General features: G+C 37.2%; 1 protein-coding gene across 19 annotated transcripts in view; it reads right to left on the minus strand.

Annotated features, from left to right (window-relative positions):
• Positions 1-16,721, minus strand: part of CBLB (Cbl proto-oncogene B) — a 213,942-nt gene that overhangs the window by 105,849 nt on the left and 91,372 nt on the right. For all 19 annotated transcript variants that reach the window (XR_002519555.2, XR_002519554.2, XR_002519553.2 and 16 more), the window contains one exon: positions 15,001-15,147. Coding sequence is in view for 12 of the 19 variants with exons in the window: in XM_009199471.4 (XP_009197735.1) it covers positions 15,001-15,147 (147 nt within the window). In the remaining 7 variants the exon portion in view is untranslated. The remainder of the gene's footprint in view (positions 1-15,000; positions 15,148-16,721) is intronic.

Consider the following 16,721-nt stretch of genomic DNA (forward strand, 5'->3'; position numbering starts at 1 on the left):
GGAAATAATTGATTAATGGGCAGTTTCCCACACACTAGTCTCATGGTAGTAAATAAGTCACATGAGATCTGAGGGTTTTATAGGGGTTTCCCTTTTTGCTTGGCTCTCATATTTTCTCTTCTCTGCTGCCATGTAAGATGTGCCTTTTGTCTTCTGCCATGATTGTGAGGTCTCCCCAGCCACATGGAACTGTGAGCCCATTAAACCTCTTTTTCTTTATAAATTACCCAGTTTTCAGTATGTCTTTTTCAGCAACGTGAAAATGTACTAATACAATAAATTGGTGCCAGTAGAGTGGGGTGCTGCTGTAAAGATACCCAAAACTGTGGATCCAACTTTGGAACTGGATAACGGAGAGGTTGGAACAGTTTGGAGGGCTCAGAAGAAGAGAGGAAGATGTGGGAAAGTTTGGAACTTCCTACACACTTGTTGAATGGTTTGACGAGAATGCTGACAGTGATATGGACAATGAAGTGCAGGTTGAGATGGACTGAGATGGAGATGGGGAACTTCTTGGGAACTGGAGTAAAGGCGACTCTTGCTATGTTTTAGCAAAGAGACTGGCAGCATTTTGCCCCACCCTAGAAACTGTGTAACTTTTAACTTGAGAGAGATAATTTAGGGCATCTGGCAGAAGAAACTTCTGAGCAGCAAAGCATTCAAGAGGTGACTTGGGTACTGTTAAAAGCATTAAGTTTTATTCATTCACAAATATATGATATGGAATTGGAACTTATGTTTAAAGAAGAAGCGGAGCATAAAAGTTCAGAAAGTTTGCAGGCTGACAATGTGATAAAAAAGAAAAACACATTCTCTGAGGAGAACCTCAAGCTAGCTGCAGAAATTTGCGTAAGTCAGGAGGAGCCAAATGTTAATCACCAAGACAATGAGGAAAATGTCTCCAGGGCATGTCAGAGGTCTTCATGGCAGCCTCTCTCATCATAGGCCTGGAGGCCTAGGAAAAAAAAAATGGTTTCATCGGCTGGACCCAAGGGTCTGCTGCTTTGTGCAGTCTCAGAACTTAGTGCCCTGCATCGCAGCCACTGCTATAAGGGGCCAACGTTGAACTCAAGCTTTTATTTCAGAGGGTGCAAGCCTCAAGTCCTGGCAGCTTTCACATGGTGTTGAGTCTGCAGGTGCACAGAAGTCAAGAAGTTGAGGTTTAGGAATCTCTGCCTAGATTTCAGAAGATGTATGGAAATGCTTGGATATCCAGATAGAAGTTTGTTGCAGGGGCACGGCCCTTGTAGAGGTAGACATCTGTTGTAAAGGCAGAGACCTACTTCTGCTAGGGCAGTGCGGCAGGGAAATGTGGGGCCGAAGACCCCACACAGAGTCCCCACTGGGGCACTGACTAGTGGAGCTGTAAGAAGAGGGCCACTGTCCTTCAGACCCCAAAATAGCAGATCTACCGACAGCTTGCACCGTGCGCCTGGAAAAGCCACAGACGCTCAATATCAGCCCATGAAATCAACCAGGAGGGAGACTGTATCCCTGCGAAGCCACAGGGGTGGAGCTGCCCAAGACCACAAGAACCCACCTCTTGCATCAACGTGCCCTGGATGTGAGACATGAAGTCAAAGGAAATCATTTTGGAACTTTAAGATTTGACCAGCTCTCTGGATTTCGGACTTGTGTGGGGCCTGTAGAACCTTTGTTTTGGATAATTTCTCTCATTCAGAATGGCTGTATTTCCCAATGCCTGTATCCCTACTGTACCTAGGAAGTAACTAACTTGCTTTTGATTTTACTCATAAAATCAAAAACTTGCTTGCTTTAAATTTTACTCATAAGTGCAAGGGACTCCTGTTGTCTCATATGAGACTTTGGAATGTGGACTTTTGAGTTAATGCTGGAATGAGTTAAGACTTTGGAGGACTGTTGCAAAGGCATGATTGTGTTTTGGAATATGAGGACGTGAGATATGGGAGGAGCCAGCAGCAGAATGATATTGTTTGGCTGTGTCCCCACCCAAATTTCATCTTGAATTGTAGTTCCCATAATTCCCACATGTTGTGGGAAGGACCTAGTGGGAGGTATTTGAATCATGGGAGTGGTTTCCCACAAACTATTTTTGTGGTAGTGAAGAAATCTCACATTGGCTCTCATTTTCTCTCGTCTGCTGCCACGTAAGAAGTGCCTTTCGCCTTCCACCACGATTGTGAGGCTTCCCCAGTCACGTGAAACTGTGAGTGCATTAAACTTCTTTTTCTTTATAAATTACTCAGTCTCAGGTATGTCTTTATCAGCAGCATGAGAAAAGACTAATATAAGTTTTATTTACTTTGCTATTAAGTCACACTTTCTCTACCAGCAGAATATGATTCTAAAAAATCAAAGAATCTGAGATTCTACTCTTCTTGCAAGCTAACAAGTTGGCCTATCAGTTTCATGTATAGTGGCAGAAGACACTGGGTTTCTGTCAAAGGACTGGGTCAGAGTCAAAGGACTTTGTAACTCCCAGCAAGTGCAGTGGCTAGAGTACCAGCATTTCCTTGCACTTGTTCCCTAAACACAAATTCTCCTAAAAGAATGCAAAGAGGGCCAGGTGACATCTGCATAAACTGTGGGTTTGATTCTGGAGTAGAATCTAGAACTTGAGGAACCCAAACATTTTATAATGGATAATGCCTGTCCTTTGACCCAGGGAGAAATACTACCTCTATTTTACGAGGCTTTAAGATCCTTGCTCTAGAAGGAGACTGTCTCTCCCTTTATTGACCCAAGTAGACACATCCAGCAGAGAAGAGAACAGATGTTTAGAGGATTAAGACCAGGACCTCTATAAATCCAGGGGCACACACTATTAGTCCAGTGGTTCCAAATAGCTTTCAGATATTAAAAAGTCAACTATCTGGGGACCAGGTAGATAATATAAATGAGTAAAGAGGCCCAGGAAAGGACTGTGATGAATTGGAAGAGAGATCATGTAAAAAAAAAAAAAACAGCTGGCACCCAGGTCTAGCCAATTGCTGCCATATCCCAATTCATACCTATTGTTGCCATCATTCCCGGTTTTTCAGTTTCAAAACAATATTTTTTGTGTGAAACCAATAGTTTTTGGGCACTATGAACCATGCCCATGTAAGACAACAAACTTAATGGTGTATATTCTCACTGCTCCACCAACACTGTTCTCTTTTCTCTCTCCCTCTCCTGGGGACTCTCTATTCCCTAAGACACAACAACACTGAAATTAGGCCGAATAATAACCCTAAAATAGCCTCAAGTGCTCAAGTGAAAGGAATAGTCACAAGTCTCTCAGTTTACATCTAATTATGGACATGATTAATTTTAGTGAGCAAGGCATGTCTAAAGCTGACATAGGACAAAAGTGAGGCCTCTTGGACCAAACAGCCAAGTTGTGAAAGGAAAGAAGTTCATGAAGGAAATTAAAAATGCTACTTCAGTGAACACATGAATGATAAGAAAGCAAAATAACCTTACTGCTGATATGGAGACAGTTTTGGTGGTTTGGTTAGATCAAACTAGCCACAACATTCTGTTAGGCCAAAGCCTAATCCAAAACAAGGCCCCAACTCTCTTCAACTATATGAAGGGTAAGAGAATTAAGGAAGCTTCAGAAGTAAAGTTTGAAACTAGCAGAAATTAGTTTATTGAGTTTAAGAAAAGAAGCTCTCTTTAACATAAAAGTGCAAGGTAAAGCACCAAGTGCTGATGTAGAAGCTACAACAAGTTATACAGAAGATCTAGCTAAGACCATTGATGAATGTGGTTATACAAAACAACAGATAATTAATGTAGATGAAACAGCCTTAAGAAGAAAGAAAATGCTGTCTAGAAAATGCTAGAGCTAGAGAGAAGTCAATACCTAGCTTCAAAGCTACGTGATGGGTTCAATCATACCCCAAACCTCAGCATCACGCAAAATGCAATAACTTGCCTATGTACCCCCTAAATAACCTCCAAAATAAAGGTTGAAAAAGAAAAAAACAAAAGCCTCTGATCATTGCCCACCCTTTCTACCATGTGCGGATATTGCAAAAAGATGTTTGGTCATCCATAAATTAGGAAGTGGGTCCTTACCAGACACTTTGTCAGCACCTTGATCTTGGACTTCCTAGCCTTCAGAACTATGAGAAATAAATTTCGGTTATTTAAAAAAAAAAAAAAAAAAAAAGCTTCAAAGGACAGTTTCATTCACGAATCTAAAAATCCTAGGTCCTTTAAGAATTATGGTAAATCTACTCTTTCTGTGCTCTACAAATGGAACAAAAACCTAGATTACTGAATATGTTAAGCCTACTGTTGAGATATGCTGTGTAGAGGAAACAATTCCTTTCAGAATAGCGCTGTTCATTGGCAATGCCCCTAATCATCCAAAAGATTTGATGGAGATGTACAAGGAGGTTAATGTTGTTTTCATGTCTTCTAACACAGTACTCATTCTGCAGCCCATGAATCAAGGAGCCATTTTGACTTTCAAGTCTTACTATTTAAGAAATACATTTCCTATGGCTATAGCTGTCATATATTATGATAGATCTGGACAAAGAAAATTGAAAACCTCATGGAAAGTATTCACCTTTTTAATGTCATTAAGAACATTTATGATTCAAGGGAGGTCAAAATATCAACATTAACAGGAGTTTGGAAACAGTGAATTCCAAATCTCATGGATGACTTTGAGGATTTCAAGACTTCAGTGTAAGAAGTAACTGTAGATGTAGAATTTGCTAGAGAACTAGAATTAGAAGTAGAGCCTAAATATGTGGATAAATTGATGCAAATCATAAAATTTGAACAGACAAAAAGTTGCTTCTTATAGAGAAGCAAAACAAGTGCTTTGTTAAATGTAATTTACTCCAGGTGAAGATGCTGTGAACATTGCTGATATTAGAATAAAGGATTTAGAAAATTGCATATACGGTTGATAAAGCAGTGGCAGGGTTTGAGAGGATTGACTCCAATTTTGAACGAAACTCTATTGTGACTAAAATATTATCAAACAGCATTGCATGTTATAGATAAATATTTCATGAAAGGAAGAATCAATTGATGTAGTAAACTTCACTGCTGCCTAATTGTAAGAAATTGCCACAGTCACCTTAACTTTCAGCAGCCACCACCCTGATCAGTCAATAGCCATGAACATCGAGGCACAACTCTCCAGCAGGTAAAAGATTACACCTCACTGAAGGCTCAGCTGCTTGTTAGCATTTTTTAGCAATATTTTTTTAGTTAAGGTACATACATTTTTTTAGACATAATGCTATTGCACACCTAACAGACTGCAGTATAGTATAAATACAACTTCTATATTCACTAGGAGGTCAAAAATAATCTATGTGACTTGCTTTATTGCAATATGCACTTCATTGTGATGTACACTTTATTGCAGTGGTCTCAAACTAAACCCACAATATCTCTGAGGTATGCGTGTACTAGTAAATTAATTTATTATTTGTGACATTCTTTATGTGATTTTCTAATTGTATAGAGCTGATTTTAAGTATTTATCTTCTTTTTATATCCTGTCTTCCCCAAATTGAATATTGCTTATAGGTAGAAAATTATAATTGGCATCTTAGTTGTTTTGTATCTTGTTACAATGAGTTGAACAAAATAGGCCTCCAATAAATATGTAAGTTTTTATTTTCCTTATTGACATAAACATACCTGAATTTTTTTTTAACAGGCAACAAAGGGAGGTGGCTAACTAGTAGAAATATTAACTAGTGATTCTTTGAATCCTACTTTAGTTCTTTTTTCTTTCTCTTTCTGCTAGAAGTTTTCATTGTAAAAACTCTTAATTTCTCCTGTATACCCCCTCTTTTAATTTAATATAATTAAGTTGTGTTTTCTTTACCTAGAGGGAAAACTGATCTAGTTAATATGCTAGAAGAATATATATCTCACTCGCTGGAAAGGTAAAGAAAGTATTTTCCTTTGTTTCTTAGTAAAAGTGAAAGGAACATATAGGAAACCAAAGAAGGTCCTTATCGCTTTTGCAGAAAATCAATCGTAGAGGCAATAAATTGAGCTATAAATAGATCATTTTCCCCCCCATGGTAACCAAGACAATTTCTTATCTTCAATTCTACTTTTATCTTGGGATACATATAAAATAATTTTTTTAATTTTTCTTTTTTTTTTGCTTTTAGATTGCTGGGGAGTATGAAACCGCCATCATACAAAGTCAAATGTAAATTATATTATTTAGAGAATTAATTAATTAATATGCTGGTAGTATCTGGAGCACTATTAAAAGTTTAAATTGGTTAATTATTCCACAAAACAGAATGTTTATTATATGCCAGACACAGTTTTATGTGCCTTAGAGGTAAGGTTTAGCTACTTTAAGTCTTCATAACAAACACAGACGGTAGCTATTATTAGTATCATTCACATTTTATAAATGAGGAAAAAGATGCATAGAAAAACCAACTAGATTCCCCAAAGGCACATAGTGAGTAAATGTTGCAGTCAGAACCTGTCCAGGGACAGATGATCTAGCTCCAGAGTGTGCATGCCTAACCCTAAGTATGCTGTCTCCCAGTCAATCAAGCAAGTAGGCTCCACCTCACACAAACACATGATCATGCACATTCCTCTACTTCTCAACTCATCTGAATTAAATGTGCAATGGTTCCTGAAAGCCTATATATCAAACATTGTGCTGAGCTACTTTAGAAATACAAAGATGAATAAATAAGCTTGATGTCATGGAGCATATAGTCTAGGGGGAAGTATGACAACTAGACAAATAATTTTAATAAAACCATAAAAATAGTAAATGCAGAAGATAAGTCAGAGATTACAGAAGTTTAAGAAGAGATCTAGTAATAACACTAATGGGAAAAATCATGAGCAAGATTATCTTTGAAGGATTAGTAAGAATTTTTTATGCCACAGATTATAAAAATCTTCAAGTAGAAGGAGCAATATGAGCAAAGACATAGAAACCTATCATTGCTGATGTGTCAGGAAAGAGCCAAATAAGCCAATTTAACTGAAGAACAGACATAAGTAAAGGAAGAGAGAGCTTAAATGGCAGAAAAGTTGCATCTTATATTCATACATTCAACTAACAACTACTGAATGTCTATAATGTATACAGTACATAAAAGACTCATTCAACAACCATTTAGAGAGTAGCTTAAAGATTACATTAAAAATGAGGCTAGCATATGTGAAAGCACTGAATACAAAATCTGACATAGAACAACCTAATAAACGTGTCTGTTTTCACCAACTTTTGCATAGAAAGTCATTGAAGACTCTTGCAATCAAGCAAGAAAGACCTACATAATAAACATATTTTAAAATATAAATGTGTCTAAAATACAACAGCAACCAGAATATACAGTAATTAACATAGATCACATGGAAGGGTGTAAATGAATGAGAAAAACTCAGAAAAGTGGACTTCTGAACTGAACTTAAAGAAAGGTGTCAAAATTCTGGGACAGAAGAAAAGGAAGAGGGAAGAGAGGCATCTAAGGAATAGAAATGTAGGAACTGATTATTTAAAAAGAGATCAATTTGTATATAATGAAGGCATTGCAGATCGAAAGTAGAGGATAGACATTGTCCATCCATGCAGTTATTCACGTAGTCTGTTAACAATTATTATTGATGCTGGGCGCGGTGGCTCATGCCTGTAATCCCAGAACTTTGGGAGACCGAGGCAGGCGGATCACCTGAGGTTGGGAGTTCGAGACCAATCTGGCCAACATGAAGAAACCCCGCCTCTACTAAAAATACAAAAAAAAAAAAACTGCTGGGCGTGGTGGCGCATGCCTGTAATCCCAGCTACTCGGGAGGCTGAGGTGGGAGAATTGCTTGAACCTGGGAGGTGGAGGTTCCTGTGAGCCAAGATGGCGCCATTGCACTCCAGCCTGGGCAAGAAGAGCGAGACTCCGCCTCAAAAACAAAACAAAACAAAGCAAAACAAAACAAAAAAATTATTGCCTAAACATTCCAGGAAATGTGTCAGGCTCAAAAACACAAAAATAAGTAAGATGCCGTCTCTGCCTCCAAAGAAACTTTCTAGTCTATTGGAAACCTCTCAATTGAGAAATGGGGGCATGTCAGCAGTTCATTGTAATCTGTTATGACAGATGTGAGCTCAGGTACCTGGCAGCACAGAGTAGGGATATCCATTAGGGTACTAAAGTAAAGCTTCTAAAGTGGCAACACTGGGTAGGGCATGGGTGACTGCCTATCCAAGCAGTGAATGCAACATAAGAAACCAAAGACAATGAGGAGTAAAAAATGAGACATACATCAGGAAATACGAATAGTATTGAGTCGTTTGTTTCTTTGCAGATGAGTTAAGTATACAAAAATCATAAGCAGAAAAAAAAGAAGCCAGAAAAAAAAGTTTATAAAGCTTGTGATGTTAATGTAATTTTAGACTTTAACCTAGAATTAATATTCATGGAAACACTTCAAGCAAAAGACTGGAATGATTAGCTCTGCTTTTTAGAGAGCTCACTGGTCCCCTAAGAACAATTGGGTAGGTTGTTATTGGAGATAGGGAGACCAATCAGAAGGTTGTTGGGGTAATGCAGAGTATGAATTTAAATTTGAAGAAGAGAATTTTAAGTATGAAGAGGACAGGATACATAAGAAGATTCAAAAGTTAGTATCTATGTTTCTAATTGAATTATAATTTGTTTGGAAATTTATGTCTATATCTTCTCAATGTTGGTTTTTTTTTTTTTTTCCAAGATGGCAGACTGGAGGCAGTATTAGCATTCCTCTTCCACTTGGAAGGACAGAATAATGTGCAGAGATTCACACTGTGAATTTATTTTCAAAGAACCAACGCAGGAAATAAAGAAAACAGAATCTACAGACCCTGTGAAAGAATTGGTAGGCTACAGCCTACTACATGAGACAGGTGAAAAACTCTAAGTCCTCAGAGTGTGAGAGGGAGAGAGCCTGCCTCCGAGTGCGCATCCCCACTGGGGAATCTGAAAATCCAGGCCATTGGAGAAGCCCTTTACCCCTCTAACAGCTGGAACAGACTTAGGGAAATAAAAAAGTAAGAGCCGCAGCAGGAAGAGCCATGTAGGTATTCCCAGTCTCCAGCAGGAACCCAGGGAAGCTATTCCTGACTATATTTCACAGGGACCCTCTGGAAGTCAGCCAATGACCTCAGGGAAAGGACACAGGGTAAAAGAAAACCTCCCAACTGAATTTTGTAATATAATCTCGAGTGGAAAAAATTCCCTTGAACAGAATGGGACGGGAGGAGTTGCAGCAAGCGGGAAGTGTGCTACAGACAGGAGAGTAGGAGCTGGGTGCCTGGCCTTGTAGGCAGACAAAGAGGTGCATGGGTTTTTGAAAGCCACGGCAGCTTTCTATGTGGAGAAGCTTATGACCTGGGGCAGGTCGGAGTTCTGTGTACAGGCTGCCTGGATCTAAACCAAACATTGTTAGCAGAGCACTGTGGGAGTGAGATCAGCCTTGCCAACTGCAGGAGAGCTGGGTAAGGTTTACTGCCACCCACTAACAATAACAAGCAGTGAGACTGAATCAGTAATTTTAAAAATGCAAACAAAGAAAGTCCAGAACAAGACAGATTCACAGCTGAATTCTACCAGACATTCAACGACGAATTGGTACTAATCCTACTGAAACTATTCCAAAAGACAGAGAAAGAGGGAATCCTCCCTAAATCATTCTATGAAGCCACTATCATGCTAATATCAAAACCAGGAAAAGACATAACAACAGCAACAAACTACAGAGCAGTATCTCTGATGAAAATAGATGCAAAAATCCTCAACAAAACACTAGCTAACTAATCCAACAGCACAACAAAAAAGTAATACATCACAATCAAGTGGGTTTCAGAGATATAAGGACAGTTTAACATATGCAAGTTAATAAATGTGACACATCACATAAATGGAATTTTTTAAAGTATATATAATCATCTCAATAGACCCAGAAAAAGCATTTGATAATATACAGCACCCCTTTGTAATCCCTCAACAAAATATGTATAGAAGAGATTTACCCCAAAGTAATAAAAGCCATATATGGCAAACCTATAGCTAACATCACACTGAAAGGCAAAAAGTTGAAAGCATTCCCCCTGAGAATTGGAACCAAAGATCCCCACCTTCACCACTTCTACTCAACACAGTACTGGAAGTCATAGCCAGAGCAATCTGATTTAAAAAAAAAAAAGAAAGAAGCAGCATACAAATTGTAAAAGAAGAAGTCAAACTGTCATTGTTCACTGATTATGTGATCATATACCTAGAAAAGCCTAAAGATTCATCCAAAAAGCTCCCAGATCTTATAAATGAATTCAGTAAAGTCTCAGGACACAAAATCAATGTACACAAATCAGTAGCACTCTATACACCAACATAACCAAGCTGAGAAACCAAGAACTCAATCCTCTTTACAATGGCTGAAAAAATAAAATAAAATACTTAGGAATATATTTAAAGAAGGAGGTGAAAGCTCTCTCAAAGGAAAACTACAAAACACTGAAACACAGAAATTATAGATGATACAACCAATGTAAACACATCCCCTGCTCATGGATGGGAAGAATAAAATGACCACACTGCTCAAAGCAATGTACAGACTCACTATAATTCCCATCAAAATACCATCAACATTCTTCACAGAACTAGAAAAAACAATCTTAAGGTTCGTATGGAACCAAAAAGAGACCATATCACCAAAGCAATACTAAGCAAAGAACAAATCTGGCGGCATCACACTATCTGATCTCAAATTACAACGCAAGGCTATAGTTACCAAAGCAGCATGGTACTGGTATAATGAGAGGCACATAGACCAATAGAACAGAATAGAGAACCCAGAAGTAAAGCCAAATACTTACAGCTAACTGATCTTCGACAGAGCATACAAAAACATAAATTTGGAAAAGGATACCCTATTCAATAAATTGTGCTGGAAAAACTGGCAAGCCACATGTAGAAGAATGAAACTGGATCCCCATCTCTCACCTTATTAAAAAATCAACTCAAGATGGATCAAAGACTTACATCTAAGACCTGAAACCATGAAAATCCTACAAAATAACATCAAAGAAACTCTTCTGGACATTAGCTTAGGCAGAGAATTCATGGCAAATGCATAAAAATACAAATAAATAAATGAGATCTAATTAAACTAAAAAGCTTTTGCACAGTAAAAGAAATAATCAGGAGAGTAAACAGACAACTCACACGGTGGGAGAACATACTTGCAAACTATGCATCTGACAATGGACTAGAATCTAGAATCTACAAGGACCTCAAGCAAATCAGCAAGAAGAAAACAATCCCATCAAAAAGTGGGCAAAGGACATGAGCACACATTTCTCAAAAGACATATACAAACAGCCAACAAACATATGAAAAAATGCTCAACATATCACTAATCATCGGGAAAATGCAAATGAAAACCACAGTGAGAAACCACCTTACTCGTGCAAGAATGACCATAATTAAAAACAATAGATGTTGTTAAACATCTTTAAAAACAACGGATGTTGACGTGGATGTTGTGAAAAGGGAACACTTTTACATTGCTGGTGGGAGTGTAAATTAGTAACAACCACTATGGAAAACAGTATGGAGACTCTTTAAAGAACTAAAAGCAGAACTGCCATTCAATCCAGCAATCCACTGCCAGATATCTGGTCAAAGGAAAAGAAGTCATTTATGAAAAAGACACATGCACATGCTTGTTTATAGCAGCACAATTTGCAATTGCAATGATATGGAACCAACCTAAGTTCACACAGACCAACAGGTGGATAAAGAAAATATGGTATATTTACACCATAGACTATTACTCAGCCATAAAAAGGAATAAAATAATGACTTTTGCAGCAACTTGGATGGAGCTAGAAACCATTATTCTAAGTGAAGTAACTCAGAAATGGAAAACCAAATATCGAATGTTCTCACTTACAAGTAGGAGCTAAGTTATGAGCACACAAAGGCATAAGAATGATATCATGGACTTTGGGGTCGTGGTGGGGAAGGGTGAGAGAGGAGTAAGAGATAAAAGACTACATATTAGGTAGTGTGCACTGCTCAGGTGACCCATGCACTAAAATCTTATAAATCATCACTTTAATCAATCACTTTTCTCAATGTCAAAAAGTACTTAAATAAGTAGTTCATGAGCTGCTACCTGACTTGCTGAGAAAAATGACTGCTACCCAGAGTCTAATCACATTAATGTGCTTCTTTTTTTAACAGGCAGTAATATATTTTCCAAGCTTCATGCTTAAAGTTTCTAGATTATAAGCTATTATTCCAGAGTGTGAAGATTCAGTTTAGTATTGGTCTCATTTTGCTGAACATAGACAGACACATTTATTCAATAATGTCACTTTTCTTTTCCTACAGATTTCTATCTCTTGGTCAACAGACTATGAAAGGAAAAGCATAACTGTGTTGTTAAAATATTATATTCATTTGCATAAAAATTGACCATAAACAGAATTTCCTAACAAATTGCCATGATACATGTTGTGTTACTGTTCCCCTTGGGCCACAGGGCAGGCAGTGCCTCTTGGCTGCTGGGCTTGGGCCCTGAACAGAGAAGGTAGCACAATCATGTCTTCAAAAACAACAGTGCTATAGTTTGAATGCCCCTTCCAAAACTCATGTTAAAATTTAATTGCCATTGTGACTGAATTAAGAAGTAGAACATTTAAGAGATGGCACTGCCCTCATGAATGGATTAATGGTTCTGTTTTACGAGAGAATGTTGTTTTCAAGTTTAAAGGCACTGGTTAGGCTAAATGAAAGCATTCTCACATGGCCTCCATGAATCTCACATGGCCTCAATGAACAGTGAGATAAATGACATGCATGCTCCCACAGGAGAACTAAGTTTTGGGAAAATATAAACAATACTAGAGCATAATGACAAAAAAAAAATCAACCTTTTGAAAGGATGCACATTATTCATGCATATGTCCATTCATTCAATAAAATGTTATGGAACCACAAGTTAAAAACCTAGGAAGAATAAAAAAATACTTTCTCCAATTATCTAATAAAGGAATTGCTAATTTGGATGACTATGGTAATGCATATATGTTCCAAAAGGAGCACGAAATTTGGCAGTTATCCACAAATTAAAAGTGTTAAAAAAAAATTAAGCAGCTTTCTCAATTCAGTAAAAACAGTGGACAAAGATGAAAAGACTTGGGAGGTAGGGAAAGTAACTAATCACTATTTCAAGAATCCCTCATTTGATGTAGTAGTGATTTCACTCATGTAGCAGTTGACGAGAAATTTCAGCCCCTTGATGTCTGTGGTTATAAATAAAGGGAAATAAAGTTGTCTCAAATGCATAATTTTCTGTGGCTTGAAGTGCCAGCAAAGTAAACTCCTCTCTTAATAAAACCCATGAGCAATCTTTCCATTTTTTATTGACCTTATGACAAGTAAACAATTTTATAACTCACCAGAAGTTTCAGTTTTCAAAAAGAAATACCACAATCAATTTGTCCTATATATTTTCTTAAAACTTTAAGAGAGAAAGTTTATTTTGAAGGTTACCGACTGTTTGAACTAAGCTTACAATGTTAATACATGAACTGCAACTACAGGAAACCCTCTCAGTTCCTACATCCCGAACCTGGCAGGACTGTTCTACTTTCTACAATTAATATTTAATTAGTATATAGTCTTAGCTGTCTGTATTATTCTAATTCAGATAAGGATAAACTTTTTTCTAAAATTCTTCATTTCTGAATGAATACAGGAACATTATAAATAACTAGATTGCTACAACACAGAATTTCCATGTTAATGGCAACAATGGTATTTTATCCTTTAGTGCCTAAAAGTAAGTCTGAATACATTTTAGTATAATGTGGGAAATAGGCTTTAATATTTTGGCTGCCAAAAAAGTATGTGCTTAATTAAATGTACATTACTCTATGTAGGTATATTCCAATCTTGATGACGACTATAGTAAACACAATACTTTGTAAGAAAAACAAAACAAAACAAAAACAAAAACAAAGGAAAACCAATATTGTAGTTCCCATAGCAAAGTACTATAAAAAAAGTGTTTATTAACAATTTTGATGTCTAATTTCATCAGTTAAAGGACAAATACAGACCTTTGATACAAGATTAAAACACTAATCTATGTAAGCAATCACACTTCCTCCTTACTACTCAGCCAGGGCTTTGCCTACATTCTAAGACATTCTGAGGATGTGCTCTCATTAAAGGTAATTCTTAAAAAGTTACTGGGGAAACCACTTGCCTCCTGATGCTCATTCTTGATCATTTTACTGAGAAATTGATGACAAGAGTTTTGCAACTTGTATATAAATTATGCTGACTTTAGACATTCAATTCCATTATTTACCAAACTCACCAGAATCTGTCTCTGTAGGGCATACCTAACAGAAAACATCTTTAGCTACTTTGCAACAGGCTACATCTTTGTGATAATGTTATCCTCATATCTTATTCACATATATATAATCTCTATGCAGTAAAACAAAGAAAGGCTGGATCAGGGTGCCAGGGCCTTCTCTCACCTCGATTTCAGATCTTAACCAAGCTTAACATACCACTTCCTCCAGGAAGCAGTCCCTGATCACTGATCCCAAAGCAACTATTCCCCTCTAAATTGTCCGAGCAATTTACTTATGCCATTTTTAAAGTATCTATTCCCTTCTACCTTTTATTTTGTGTATTAAGCATATATTAAATTATAAGAAGTTATCAGCTTCTCATGTATAAAGACTCTTACATACTTCTGCTTCTCAGAACAAACTCAATGAATGCTCATGTAATAAATAACATTGTATATTTACTTAGTCATTAAAAAACTACTGTATTATTGAGGTATACCTTTGGTGGCTACAAAAATTACCAATTAATCAAAATGCTTATCAAAAATAATAAAATACATTCACAAAACACTCAAGTAAAATACATACCATATCCAACTGGAGGGAGGATACAGTAACCCTTGCAAGATAGATCCGCAGCTATAAAAATGATTTTTACTTACTTGTCTCCAAAAAACTTTCTCCAGAATTCAGCAGCATCTGCTTTTGTGATACGAAAGTTATCTCCCTGGAATTGACCATTGGGAAAGATTGCTTTGATTTCTGCCAGCATGTGACTGAAGATAAGGGACAGTTTTGTGAGATTTCGTCTGTAGGCACAAGGGAAAAAAATGAAGATAAGAAATAAATACCTATATGCATACAAATTTTTATGGGAATATATATTAAGACAAATGTTATGCATGTATCAACGTACGTCTTGATGGTTGATCATGAAAACCTCAACTGAATGCTGCCCTTAAAAACAATGTTTATGAAAACATTGAAAATTTTAATTCCTAACAAAGCTGTCAATTTATTAGTCATCCATGTATTCATTTAACATAAACACAAATAAGATAAATTACATAATTTCACTGAGCTCACAGATTAATGGAAGAGATTGACACTTAAAAAATAATAATCAAATATAAATGGTAAACATAAAAGAGAGAGTGACTATTTCTACCTGGAGGAGTAAGGAAAGATTTGCTATCAGAGGAGAATCTAGGAAGAAAACTCATTGTTTGACAGATAAAAGACCTGGAGTGGAGAGAAAGGGAGGATGGAGAGGGAAGTAAAAGGTATTTCAGGCGGTAGAAACAGCATGTACAAAAGTTTAATACATAAGTATAAAATGAAAATGTATTTGTATTATATCATTTTTGGCATGGTTAAAGCAGAGCAGAGGGTAACTGGAGAAAATAACATGAGACAGAGTAAGAAACTTTGGTTGGGATATGACATAAAGAGGCATCTGAATCAATGCACAGTTTTTGTTAAACATACTTGCCACTCCTACCGAAATACCAGATTTTCTGAGGATGGGTTCTAGATATGTGCATATTTTAGAAGCCCCCTGGGCAATTCTAATGTGCTTTCCTCATTAAGAGGTACCACTATAAGAAATGGAGAGTCAGGCCAGGCGTGGTGGCTCACCCCTGTAATCCTACCACTTTGGGAGGCTGAGGCGGCCAAATGGCTAGAGCCCAGAATTTGAGACCAGCCTGGGCAACATGGCAGACCTCATCTCTACAAAAAATTGGCAGGGTGTGGGAGCACATGCCTATAGCCCCAGTTATCAGGTAGGCTGACGTGATCTCTTGAGCTGGGAGGCAGAGGTTGCAGTGAGACATGATCACGTCCCTCCACTCCAGCATGGGTAATAGAGTGAGACAATGTCTCAAAAACAAAAAATTAAAGAGAAAAGAAATAAATCGAGAGTCAAATGGATTAACAGATCCAGAATTCTGAAGACTTGATGAAGTCTGTTTTAGAAGGAAAAAACTGTAGTAGTATGACAAAATGGTTTAGAACGGAGGAGATACAGGTGTCACCTCTATTCTAATTTCCATATTAAGTTCCGGAGATTCTGGCAAGATTTAAACCAGGCTTCATACTACAAAATAGTACTATCAATCACCTGTAATCCTCGCTAACATTTCTTAAATTTTCAATATTACATTAACTGGCATAAAACTACTAGTGCTAGATAGGTAAGAAGCAATTAAAACACAAAATACTAAATAACTTCCCAGTTTTAAACAAACCGTGTTTCTTTATATCCCCTTTTACTCAGAATGACCAGAAATCAATAGGTACATTCTGCATATGTTTTCATTTTGAAGCTTCAGCTATTATGCATGTGTATGTGCGCCTGTATATATGTGAGGGGCGGGGGGAG

Source organism: Papio anubis, chromosome 2 (assembly GCF_008728515.1).
Source record: "Papio anubis isolate 15944 chromosome 2, Panubis1.0, whole genome shotgun sequence".
NCBI classification, from domain to species: Eukaryota; Metazoa; Chordata; class Mammalia; order Primates; family Cercopithecidae; genus Papio; species Papio anubis.